A 13,794-nucleotide genomic window follows, 5' to 3' on the forward strand; every position below is an offset into this window, starting at 1 on the left:
AAGGACATGGACCTGCTGGAGCGTGTCCAGAGGAGAGCCACGAGGATGATCCGAGGGCTGGAGCACCTCTCCTATGAGGAGAGGCTGAGAGAGTTGGGGCTGTTCAGCCTAGAGAAGAGAAGGCTCTGGGGAGATCTTATTGCCGCCTTCCAGTACCTAAAGGGGGCCTACAGGAGAGCTGGGGATGGACTTTTTACTAGGGCATGTAGTGACAGGACGAGGGGGAATGGCTATAAACTGGAAGAGGGCAGGTTTAGATTAAACATTAGGAAGAAGTTTTTCACTTTAAGGGTGGTGAGACACTGGAACAGGTTGCCCAGAGAGGTTGCTGAGGCCCCATCCCTGGAGGTGTTCAAGGCCAGGCTGGACGTGGCCTTGGGCAACCTGGTCTAGTGGGAGGTGTCCCTGCCCATGGCAGGGGGGGTGGAACTTGATGATCTTCAAGATTCTTTCCAACCTAAACCATTCTATGATTCTATGACTTTCCCTCTGAGGTCTGATAAAAAGCATTTCCAGGGCTCCCTCACGGGAACTTTTCACATCCAGTAACACTGCTGCACGCGAGGAGCATTCCCAGGACAGGGAGGGACAGAGCTGGTGTGTCTGGAAAGGGACTCGGGGCTGTGTCTGGGAGGTGAAACCCTGGCTGAGGGAAGGGATGAGATCAATTATACCAAAGGGAGTATTATTAGAGGGAAAGACCATGCTGAGCCTGGCAGTTTGAAGCCATGAGAGACCACCATGCTCGTCTGCACTGGGCGTAAGTGTCTCCTTGCAGAGTGTAGATATCAACCTACTGGAAGTGACCTAGAGGGAAATTCTGCCTTGATAGGAAATTACTCTCAGGTTACTCTTGATTAGCTTAAAGACAACTACAAATATAGGCTGCAGAGCTTATGACGTGTTTTTCTCGCTGTGACGCTCAGTGGGAAGTGCCAACAGGTCCCGTTTCCCTGCTCTAGGAGTCCGTGCGATAGCTCCGATGGCTGTCCCCTATTAGCTGTGTCTTCTCAGTTGCGTTAGTCGGCTGAAGCAGGATAGGAGTTTCTCCATCTAAATTGGGGAGGAAGACAAAAAATACTTTAAGCATCCATCGCTTGCTACCAAAGTCAGACTTCTTGTTGGCGTCACAGTGTTTCACCTGCTGTTGCGTCTATGGCTTAACCTTGGCTTCACAGGCAGCTGTGTGCATACTGGGGAGGCAGCAATGCCCCCACTGAGTCTACAAATGCTCTTACTCCTTGTCCACATGTAATGGCAGATTTCTGGGTGACTACTGCCATTGTTATTAAACTGGACATTAGCAGCACCTGGTGCTTTGCAGAGATTGCAAGATAAGGGTCCCTGCCTGTTCCAATTGCAAGTGCTTTCTCCTGCAAGCGTCTGAGTATAATGGGCACTGTTGTGAGTCAGCAAGCACTAACCTTGACGGTGTTTGCGAGGACGGGCCAGAAATGAGTCTTGAAGAAGGCAAAGTCAACAGTAAAGAAAGACGAGAGTTAAAAGGAAAAAAAAAATGCATGAGCAGTAATATACTTGTAAGGGAAGAAATCACATATATCCTGAAAGCCAGCTAGTTAAATAAAAATGTTAAATTGCATTTTGAAGTCTTATGTAATATATTTACAATCAGATTTTGAGAATTACTGTTTTAATGAGTTTGGAACTGCCAAAAACTCATATTATCACTATATAAACCCTTGCTGCTTTGTACTTTCTCATTCTGTGCAGCTATGTGTTTGGTTTCCCAATATATCTGTAAAAAAGGCTTTTGTTGTAGCGTGGAGGAAAGTGAAGTCCTAACAGAGTTCCCTGATGGCTGTTGTGTTCCATCTGATAATGAACAAGGTTTGGCTGCCCTTCTCCTGGGCCTCTTTCCAATCCACCGCTTTGTGGAGGGGGAGGAGGGGACTAAAGACTCAGACACTGACTTTTAAAGGTTCAGCCATCTCATTGAAGTGTTTTCATATGAAAAATTTTGGACTATCTATATCTTGATACTAGCACAGCCTTCACAGTAATTGAATACAAATTATGACTTTTTTGCCAAATGACCGAATGTTCAGAAAAAAACTCATCTGACATTTCCTCCTGTTTACATGACAGTTGATGGGATGAATCATGGGCAAAAGATGTAATATACAGGAGTAACTTAACCTAGAGCAAGAATCTAATTGCATGCCATACGGCTTCCCCTCAGTGGGGGTAGAACAACTTTAACTCTGTCAAGGTGAAAGGCAAGAATGATTAAATGCCAAGCAGCTTCTCTGTATGGGCAATTCCGTATTTAGACGCAAGGTCAAATACAGACATGTTTCATAACTTCTAAAAGTATATGAGTAATTAATGCTTAGAGCTCAGCTCGGGCTCGGATTAGTTTGGCAGTTCCAATCCATTTTTAAATTACGGTGTATTTTCTAGATTTCTGAGCAGCACTCCCTCCCACCCTCTGCTGCCTCCAAGTTGTTCATTTTATGGAAGACCGTTGACGGAGGGCAGAGCCTAGCAGTTCATTTTGCCGTGGTACCCAGATGTGCAACAAGAGAATAGGACCCACTGCAAATATTGTCGCATTGCTTCCAGGTGATCTGCAGAAAGTTTTGAGCTGACACCTTCCCCAAGTATTTTGCTGCCCGCACTCTTCTAAAATTTATGATGTCTTTTATCAGAATGGGTACTCATGGTATAATAAAGTGTACAAATATAGCCTGCTAATGGGAGAGCTGCAGAATGGAGGTGTGGCAGAATTCACAGTTTAAACTGTTTTCTATAGATAGCTCTTGCTCACTGTTCGCCTACATTGGTATCATATGGAGTGCGGAGGAGACAATGAAGTGCTAAAAACTTATTGCTTCTGAGTTGGGAAAGTATTTTGTTATTCAGGTTCTTTTTCTTTCTCTTTTTTTTTTTTTTTTTCTCTGCCAGATTTTGTTTTCTCTAAAATGAAAGTTGGTCTAGAAATGCCTTGCTTTGTTCTTACAATGATAACCAAACAAGAGAGGAGAAAAAAGCTACCAAACTGCTTGAGTGCATCACTACAGCATGAAGTGCCAAGGCAATCCAAATTCTAACGGCATCTCCTCTGGGACCACAAAAGTCAACAAAAGGTTTGCCGTCGACTTCAGTGGAAACAAAATCTGGCAACCTGCCCTGTCTGTGCGAGTGAAAACAATGAACCATGGCACGTGTCCGTGCTGCAGAGGAGTGAGTGAGACTTCCTTCTGCCAGCGTCTTTTCGCAGGTCACCTGTAACATTATGGCATGATACCATGCATTACCCTACTTTGCACTTTTTTTAATGTCATGTTTGATCTGAAGCTCTAAAAAATGACACGTTTAAAATGTAATAATCCAAATGTAAGACTTATTTTGCAAAGTGATCATCCTTGATACGTTAGGCCACAGTCCTCTCTGGTGCAAATCAATAGTTCTGAGGAGAAATCACTGTAACCTAAGTACGGGCCAGGGCTTGCAAATCCCTAAGTTCCTTGAGTTCTGATGGTCATCCTACCAATGGAAGTACATGCTGTAAAATAATTCTCTCATGGGAGATATTCAACCAGCTGAGTGCTAGAACTAGTCGAATATATTTGAATAAAACTTTCTTCTATGTACCATTTTATCAGAATTGAAGCCTTTGACATGATTGTGATGGTTTCAGTGACAGATCACTTTGCTTTCACATTTCAGGGAATAGATGACTGAATTTTTGGCCGCACATTTGTTTTTTTACTAATAACTATATTTTATGGTATGTTAATTTGAGGAATGAAATCAAATGTGTAACACCCTAATTGTGTTAAGGAGAAATATAAGGGATTCTGAAAATTATTACTGTTGTGCCAATTCAAGAGATGAAGTCTAGATCACAAGTGCCACAACACAAGTGCCTCTTCTGTGCTGGCTCCGAGCAGCTCCCACTGAGCGTAGCAACAACTTCTGGAGACTTGCTCTCAGGGGTTTTTAGCGTCAGGAATGGTGATGTTTTACCGATGTTGCATTCCTCAGAAAAGCAATGACTGACTACAAAATATTTGGATAAATTAAAGTATGGCCTTAGCTTGAGAATCTATATTTTGACATTAGCAAAAACGTTGTGGCCGGCAACAAAATAGATACTGGGGAGAGCAGGAAGCAAAGAAATTGATTATCAGCTAGAATGCTCAGTCTGTGGGCAGAGGGTATGAAAAGAATTTGGATCCTAATAGGATTTCCTCTTCCAAAATGAAATCTGCTGCAGGAATGATTACAATTTGTTTCTGAATTACCCACAGGAACATTTCTATTATTTACATAAAGGAAGCCATTCGTATTCATTTTTATGGTCCAGCATTTGAAAGTGTCTGGTGGAAAATCCTAATCTTTGCCATTCTAAGTCATCTGCATCATTTTGGCCAGCATCTCTAAAATTCTGGGGGCAGAGTGAGGGAGAAAGTGCAGTTCGAGCTGGTTATCATTCACTTTTCTAAATGCAGTGTCTATTTTCCTTTCATCTGCAGAAGAGATGCTCACATTATCCTCTGTCATGAAGGTTTTACTTTTATTCCTGATACGTTGCTCTTTTCATCTAATTTTAAAATAACGAAAATTCTACTCTACCGAAGTAAGCTGGCTTTGATTGCTAGGAAAATGTAGCAAGACTGAAAAGAAGGGTAGGAAAGGTACAAATATCTAGTTTTCTTCAGACCCTACTTATGTACTTAATATTATCTTCAAAATACTTAAAGTATGTAATTCCATATTCTGTTAATTTCTCAGACTGGTACTTTGCTAAACATTTTAAATTATTCTTAAAAATTGACATCTCAGTGAGACTTGGTGGGAGTAAAGGAATGGGAAGGTGGCCTAAAATTACTGAATACCAATAAATACCACCTGTGCTGGAAGGAGGGAGAATTTTTTTTTGTGACTGGGGAATTTTGTGCTGGATTTTGAGAGAGCAAAATACCTGCCAAATTACAAGAAAGGCAGAATTAAAAAAATGTTATCCTTCAAAGTTCCATCTTCATATTTCAAACTTGGCTTTGGTGTCATAGACCCATAATTATCAAGACACATTTTAGCTTTGCACTTTTCAGGTGCCTCAAGTCATAGAGTACATTATATTTATTTCAAAAAATGCATTGTGGTTACAAAGCTTTCACTAGAAGTTTTTGTTGCCTTTGCAGAGCCTCATCAAGTATGATCAGTTTTTAAGCTGACTGTATTTACCTTGATACGCCTCTAGGAAAAACCAATTTAAAACCACCACCACACGTTGGCATATCAGTTATATAAATAGCATTTGTTTCAACTACTACAAGTGTTTTGTTACATATTTATGGAAGGGTAAATTCGTGTGAAAAGTTTGGGGGAAAAAAATATCTTCCTGCTAAGGGAACGTGACATTTGCAATCTGGCAGTGCTAATTTAAGCATAATAAACGTAAGAATATAACAGAGTAAGACCTTCCGTAACAATGGAAGAGGAGTGAGCTGACTGCTTAGGTCCTTCCTCATAAAAAATATCCTAATCATAGTCTATATAAATCTGCAACTGAAAAGTGGCCTAGGTCTTCCTCTGACACCTTGGCCTCTTATTGCAAGGATCATTGCTTCTCTCAGCTTGTCCTGCAAGTTTGCAGATTTGCTTTGAGATGTTTCTGCTTCCCCTGAAGATGAAGGCAAAACTCTGTGCCACTTCAGCAGATTAGGGCAGGGCTCTTTGTTTAAAATATGTAACCCATGCTAGTGCCAAATTCAGAAATCACCACCATCACCATTTGGTATAGCCAAAACCTGTATGCACAGCTGGGGGATGCAGTGAAGCCAAGAAAAGAGGGTGACCAGTTGCGAAGAGGGTCCTGCTGCCCTCAGCCCGTGTTCCCGACTGGGTGCTCTTGCTCCCTTCTTTGAGCCAGAGTTAGCACTTGGCCTGCCCCACCACGAGACACAGTAGGGAGTTAAACGGGCAGGGAACTACACACATTTTTGAGAGGATTAGTTTTCACATGGATCATATCCAAGGTCTGGCTCCTGGTAAGGCAGCACAATAGCTACTGCCAGTGCAGAAGAGAATGGGCAGGTTGGGGGCTGGATGGGAGCGGGGCAGGACCGCGGCAGCTCCCATGCAAACTGTCTTAGGTTACTGCACTTACTGTTGGAAGCTCTGCCTCTTTTCTTGAATGGGTACAGCTGGCTCACCACAGTCAGCGATAAATTTTACATGAATAAAAACCAAATGACAGCTTATTCAGGTAGATCAGATGTGGCAAGCACCAGTCCAGCCAGGGCCTAATCTGTAAATTCAGGATCTAGGATATGAAGCCACGTGGGCATGGGTGCTTGAGGGTGAACATCATCTCTTAAGATGAGCCCTGAGACTTCTAATCTTTAAGCGTCTCATAAGAGATACCGGAGATATTTAATTGTCAGTGCCATAAGTTTAGTTTTTCATTAACACACAACTTGGGAAGTCCCTCAGGTCCTTGTGTCAGCTGGATTGAATTGGCATGTCTCCACTGATGTCTGGAAGCAGCCTCAGCATCATGAGCAGAACATCTGGCCAACAAGTTTAAAGATTGTTTTGAACAGCTTTGCCACACAGTAAGCCTCTATAATACACACCTCTTTCCATGTCGTTCTTAATTTGCTCTTCCAAATCTTCTGGAGACACACAAAACTCCTGCTCTTCCCCGTCGGGTGCTTTGGGCTTACACTTTCCACAGCAGCAGTTGAAGCAGCAGCAGAGGCAGCAGCAGAGGTAGCAGCCCGTCAGCAGGCCACAGACTGCAAACAGACCCTGGGTCAAACACAGCGGGAGGGAAACCCCATGAGCAATGACCTTCCTGAAACTCGTGGCAGCCTCATACAGCTGAAGGCAGATTGTCAAAGGAACTCAGGTTCCCCAGTGCTTGGCACTCAGAGGAGCACAGCTACTGGCCAAGTGCCTAAACATGGGCCACAAAGTCCTCCTCACCCACCAGCTCCTACTTACCACTCAGGACCACGTCCACAAAGAAGACACCCACCAACAGGCCCCTGCATGCTCAACTTTTGAAAGTTTGTCTTCAGCTGACGGCCCTCACAAAAAACTTACAGGCGGTATGCAAAACCCCACCCACCTTAAAATGACTCATTTCCATCTTAAAAATGACTCATTTGCCCAAGATCATTTTCGCAAACACTTATTTACTGGCAAGTTCTTGTCAATAACAAAGCCAAGAGAAAAAGAAGCAAAGACCCGGATGCATCCCACATAACTTCAGGCACTGAACTAAGGCACCCAAATTAGGACTGTAGCCCCCATGGGCTCCCCACATAGTCAATGAGAAGTTAAAACACATAGTCAATGGGAAGTTAAAAGCCCTTCCAAAGGGTGATTCAGCCCTGGGAGGATTTGAATTGCCCGTTAGGGGAGTCTCTCTCTCCCCGTTAGCCTGTGAAGGAGCACACAGGTGACAACTCCTAAATTAGACTCCTCAGGCTGTGGTTTCTTGATCTTGGGACTCAGGCGGCAAGAAGTGCCCACCTGCGTCACCCTCTGCTCACTCCTGTCCCTGTGGCATAGAGCACGGAGGCTTCAGCAGAGCCAGCACAACTGCCTGGGGCTGAGACCAGAGATCTCGGCCGGATTCAACAGCCAGAAAACTTTAATTTGCAGAGCTTTTCTTCCTCCAGGCCAGGTCACTGCCTGGGTTCGCAGCGCAGCTCCACAGCTGCTTGCGCTGGGGGCTGTGTGCCAAGTGGCATGGGGGGCTGCAGGAGGGGAGCCCTTAGGCTGGTATTGCTGCCCCGTGCTCGATGGGTGCATGATGGCAGCCCTGGCTTCTGACCCAGGGCGGATCCAGGCCTGCACCCAGATGTTTGTGGCAAAGGAGAAACCTCCACATCTCTTCATGGCCATAGCGGCGTAAGAGCAAAGAAAAGTCAGTGACATTCCTGAAAAGCAAGTCAAAGCTGATATGTGGAATGTGTATGTAAAGACAGCACAGCTTTGTGGCCACCAGGCTTATACGGGTTGGACGTATAGCCAAGCTTCAGCATTACAGTTATACAATCTGCCCTTTACTAACTATTTGTTATATTCATAAGAAAACATGCTGCTGAAGAAGAAAGTAAGCACAAACGTCAGGATATTGCCAACCTTTGACAATGAAGCAATGTAAATAACCCTCAGTTAGTATGCAAGTCTCAGGCAACATAAGTGGGAGCAAACTGGAGCACCTTTGAATGTAATAAGAATATTTACATGCCTAATAATAATATAGGCATATATCAAGAGTGAGCGAGGTGCTTTTAAATGAAAAGAAGGACTGTGACTTTTTGTTTTAAGATGTTTTCCTTCCAATGGACACCTGAAACTGTTATACAAACCCGTAACCCCTGAAATAAGTTTTCTGGCTGTTTATCATTTATGTCATAAAGGTGAATAAATCACCACAACGGACAGAATGAAAAAAAAAAAAAACAGAATAAAAGCGTATAGAGGAAAATATGTGCTCAAATTCATTCATGGTACCTTAAATGTTACCAGATTTCTTGTGCTTATATTATCATAGTTATTAAATCAGCAAATCAATAAACTGTCTTCATGGTAAAGGGAGAATTGCTTTTTGTTAAAACAGTCAAACGAACAACTCCTATGACTGCCAGTGGAGAAGCAGTTAAAGTTCCCATTACCCATGTCAGAATGCTCCCAGTTTAATATGCCTGCTAAGAAGTCTGGCACTCCAAAGAAAAGTAATGTTCACTTTGCATTTCTCCTTTCATTTGAGTTTCCTTACTTCTAATGATACACCTCACAATTGTCAGATTTTCTGAGTATGAGTGTGATAGGGAAGAGGATTTACCAGGAATGTTAATAGTTGAAGAGGAAGATAACGAGTGAAAGCTGTGGTCACTACTGTCTTCTACCAGAATTGAGAAAATTAGGGGTCCAGACGTCACCTGCAGATGATGCCTCAGACTCAAATAGCATTATGATGGCCAATATGAAAATCTAAAACTGACCCAGCATTTGTGTATCAGTTAAAAAGAGATGAGGAATAGTGAGCTCAGCTTGCAAAAAACGCTTGGACTGTTTATGCTTTGGAGGTGGCAAGCTTTTGCGTTGGTGGAGGGATAGAGAGAGACCACCTGTGACAATCCTTAAATGAGTCCATATGCATATATATTTTGGATTTTTTGCACATAATTCTTAAAAACCAGGAAACAGTGATTACTTTTGCTGGAATATTCAACATGTCTTATCTCACCTCCGGGATACAGCTCCCTTGAAACAATCCACACACTCCTCCTTTAGCTGTTAGGGATTTACTAGCTTCTCTCTGTACTATCCACTGCTCTCCTTATGAGTCAAAGCCACAACAGTTATTTCTGTTCCTGATTTTCTAACCACAGAGGATTTTATACTTCATAAAATCTCCATTAAAGATGGGTAAGCAGAAGAGGAAATAAAAGCTAAAGAAGCAGCAAATAGTAAAGAAAACCTTGTTTACCAAGGCTGTTAGAGGAGTCAATACTGCTGCTGTCTCAGCTCTAAGGTGATGCTTCCCGGCATCTGAACTGTGACAAAGATGCCAAAGGAGAAGGTGGACAACAAAGAAAAGAGGGAATGATCCAGCAGGAGAAGACAACATCCATGGTGGGGAGTCCAGCCGGCAGCCTCCAGCCTGCTTCTGAGAGTGCAACTGCGCCTTTGCAAGTGCAATTTAAACACCAGTATTTTATTCATTAGTTTCATTCACTGTTCTGCATTTGAGCAGCCTCTGTCTCATCCTGATTCAGCAGACAAATTACGGGTTCTTTGACCCACAGAAGCGCCCAAGCGACTTCCCAGTCTGAATGGAGACTGCAGGGCAGTGAAGCACTGGCCTGATCCGTGAGGAACACAGGAATCCATGTTCCACAGTTCTCAGATGAAAGCTGTGCTCGCTTCAGAGTACAGATCATTTCCCTATGTATTCCAGCAGAGTCCTTGCTTTCCTGTGCTTCTATTGCTGGAAATAGGTGGGAACAGCATGGATTTTGTGCATTGCATTTCTATTGGTTTGTTACACGTTCGTAACATTTCAATATTTGCAGAAACACTGGAATTTGACACATGCAAACATCAGAGGACACCAGTGACATAAGAAAGCACATGAACACAGCTCCTTTACGACTAGAGCAGCTCCTAATGTGTTTTTCCTTGAGCAATATGCCAGGTTTGGATGCATCATTCTCTTCCTTCCCTGCTTTCTTCCTCCACTCCACTCTTCTCACCTTTTCTTCCACTTCCTTTCTCTCACGCCCTCACCAGGGCACACATATGACACCGTAATCACGGAGTGTTATGTATTATTATTGCTTACTTACGCTGTGTGCTATATATAGCAAAGAACACAGCTAAATTTGCTCTGTAATAAGTTATTAACTGGTTGTCACATAAGTGGGACTTCTTGTTTTTGAACAATGAGTCATTACTGAAAAGAAAGTCAAAATTAACCCGGAGCACTAGATTCAAATCTAATTAATGTCTGAAAGTCTTACAAAACATGCACTCTATCTAACTATTTACCAAGCTAAAAAGAAAAAGAAAACATTCTATATTAGCCCTATTCTGAGCCGTTGTTACATTCTGCCACTGTCGATTTTCCAGATAATGTTGTTTAATTAAGCTTTTAGTAGTGTTTAGATTCAGATCCTGTTATTTGTTAAGCCTGTAGAGAGACCGTGTTTTTCAGGGGGTTCCTTGTGTATGTAATTGTCTGTGTGCATTGTAACATTTGCTTTCCAACAGAAAATAACAGCTTACCTTTGCCCACCAGCTTGAGAGCATGAAGTAGGTGTTAACATTTTCCTCACCAAACTGTTCTGCCACATAGAGCCCTAATGATCCATACTTGTCATATATGTTTCGCTTGGACAGATCAGTCAGTGTTGCGTGAGCATTGTTGATCTCTTTAAATTTTTCTGCAGCCTCTGGATTGTCCGGATTCTTGTCGGGATGATATTTCAGAGCAAGTTTTCTTAAACATGAAAAAAAAAAGAAGGAAAAAAAAAATATCTGTATATGTGTGCATGTATACAGACACTTGCAAAACATCACAAAATATTTTAGTAGAGTTATAAACATTCTGATCAGCATGTTCAGCCATCTTTTTTCCAGCTCTGATGTGCACAGAGGAGTCAGTGGAAGGAAAGCAAGACAAAGTAACTGAACATGAAAGTTTTGGTGAAAGAGGTGTTCCGACTACACTGAGCATGAACTTTGTGTATTGATACCAGGTCAACTACCTTGTTAAAGGAGGCAGTGATATATGCTGAAAGCACAGATTGCAGCATGATAATAAATCGCACACATTTGTTGCATTATGATTGCCAACTGATTTGCATAATTTAGCAGGTTTCAACAAAGATTTTTTTAAAGGTTGTTTAAAAACACGATGATCACACTGCTTATCCCATCAACATTCTCTTCTGTATAGCAAAGGAAATTCCATATTTGGTTGCCTATCAATAGTAGCTATAATAAAATTTTGTAAACAGTGTCTGTGTTTGCAGAAGCCCAGACAGCGATGATGGAAACCTCAGTTAGGAGTTGCAATAGAAAGGAAGCATCCATCTGAAGCACAAGGTGGAAAAGCACAGTGAGTTAGCCCCAGTTTCAAGCGCCTGTCTTTTGGCCTAGTTCTCCACTGTCACACTTCTGAGACGGTCCTTAAAGCAGCAGCAGCTGATTGTCAGCTGTTTTGGGCTGTTTACGCTGGCGGGAGGCCTTTGCTTGGACAGGGTTTGGTACTGCCTTTTTCCCCTGACTGTACTCAGCGCTATGGCATCCAAGGACAGGTACAGCTTGAAAGGAACAGTGTGGGACCATCAGCTCACAGACAGCTTTGAGAAGAAAGGGTTTGCTTCCAACCATATTGAAGCACTGGCAGTGTGAGCTCAAGCAGACTTGCAAAACAAGCATAGACAGAAGTGTATCTCTCCAAAAATCTCCACTCCCTTTGAGGAACTGGGAATAAGATTTTTCCAGGACGTTTATTTAATGATTAGTGCTGACCTCTAGTGGCATCAAAAGTGATTTAGTAGTGTTACAAATTCCACGATCCTCACCTCAGTCAAGCTATGTTGCATTTTGCAAATATTCTCTCCGAATGTTTCAGGAGCTAGCCGTGACTATTACACCAAAAAATATTATTTGTGGTGTGAAGGCAGTGTTCCTACACTTCTTCTAACAAATTTATCTTTAGAGTAGGGTCTTGCTTGACTTTCCACTGAAGTCCCAGTACAGGTTATTCCCCCAGTGAAATGTAACTGCTTTGCTCTTGATGACAGTTCCTGCCTTGGAGACATTCTGCCAATATCAAGACTGATATGAGCCTGGGAACAGCCTCTGCCAAAGATCTCTTCAGTTATGTATGCTGAACCCAATTCATCTTCTCATAGAAAATAAATAACTCCTTAAAGGTGTCTCTAAAGGCATGAAGGGATTCACATTCAGCCATATTTAATATACTGTGCCTGTGGTACCTTAAACATAAATTTTCAGTCATATTTAGGGTATGGAACCTTAAAGATAATAAAAGATGGAATAGGAGAACTGGAAAAACAAGCTAAGTCTTGCATGACTAATGACATTATGTGCCATCCAAGTATCTAAGTAGCTTATGCAATCTTCCCCTTTTCTTAGCTGAAAACAAACCTCAGCAATTAGAATTTAAAAAAATGGGAGAGGTATTACTTTCAAAACCCACGTGTGGTTGCAGGCATCAGACAATCAATCTCCAGCCTTTCTCTTTTCCCACAAATCCAGACACCTTCTGCCCTCTCCATATCCCCAACAATCTCATAAAAAATAATAAATCAAACAAAATGTAGCTTTGAAAAGGTGAAAAACTTTAGTTGCACACTCACTTTACTTAGTATTGTTTTATAATACTAACAGAATTACATTCAACGTAGAACAGTTGACAAAATATATGTTCCTATTTTTATTTGGGGAAAAATATCCTCACTATAAATAGTACTTTAACAAAACAACTCCCTGCAAAACAAATTGACATATACTGATTGGTAATGATTTAGTGATAGGAAAGAGATCTATATACTGGTAGTGCAATTCATATGAGTGAGAAAGAGGACTCAGTGAGGTCCAACTCAACAAAGAATAAAAGTAAGGTCAAATACTACGTGGCACAACATGAAGTATCAGCTATATAGAAGCTCCCCTGAGGGTTCCTGGAAAAGTGACATTCCAAGTTATGTGATAATTGTGGTTCATTGTGAGTAGAGAAAAAAGAAGCCAAAAAATGGAGAGTGAAACAAACACCCGAGTTTGTTGGCTACTTCCCATACCAAACACATGGATTAATGTCCATTCTGATATTTCTCATGATGAATGGCCTGCTACTGCAATACCTTGGGAACACGGACCAATGCAGCCCTTCACAGCAATAAAAGATGTGATGTGTTTGGGAGAGAAAAGTGACAATAGGCAGAGAAATAGTCATCCAACAAGATATATAGGGCACTTAGGGAGATGAAGTAAGGGAAGTGCGCTCAGCACCGATCTCAGTAGACGGCTTAGAATGAGAGGTGAGATGAGGCTAGTCTGTGCTGCAAGGGTGGGTCTAATAAGGCAACATATGGGTGCAGGGAGCAACATTTAGAAGTCAAGAAAATATACTGTATAGTGTGAGAAATGACTCTGCTATGCAGTATGAAAGGCTGTCAGATAAAGCCTGAACATCCCCTCAATAGCTCAGCTGGTAGAGCAGAGGACTGTAGGCTCCCTTGCACAGCCATCCTTAGGTCGCTGGTTCAACTC

The 13,794-nt window shown here is 42.3% G+C and overlaps 1 protein-coding gene across 1 annotated transcript; it reads right to left on the reverse strand.

The window, feature by feature from the left end:
- Positions 1 to 958: 958 nt before the first annotated feature.
- LOC104286929 (cysteine string protein-like) lies at positions 959 to 12,320 on the reverse strand. The gene is given in 5 exon segments (XM_009885575.1): positions 959 to 1,053; positions 6,606 to 6,780; positions 10,777 to 10,990; positions 12,231 to 12,259; positions 12,261 to 12,320. Coding segments are annotated over 5 exon segments (573 nt in total).
- Positions 12,321 to 13,794: the final 1,474 nt, after the last annotated feature.

Source organism: Charadrius vociferus, unplaced genomic scaffold (genome assembly GCF_000708025.1).
Source record: "Charadrius vociferus isolate BGI_N301 unplaced genomic scaffold, ASM70802v2 scaffold835, whole genome shotgun sequence".
NCBI lineage: Eukaryota > Metazoa > Chordata > Aves > Charadriiformes > Charadriidae > Charadrius > Charadrius vociferus.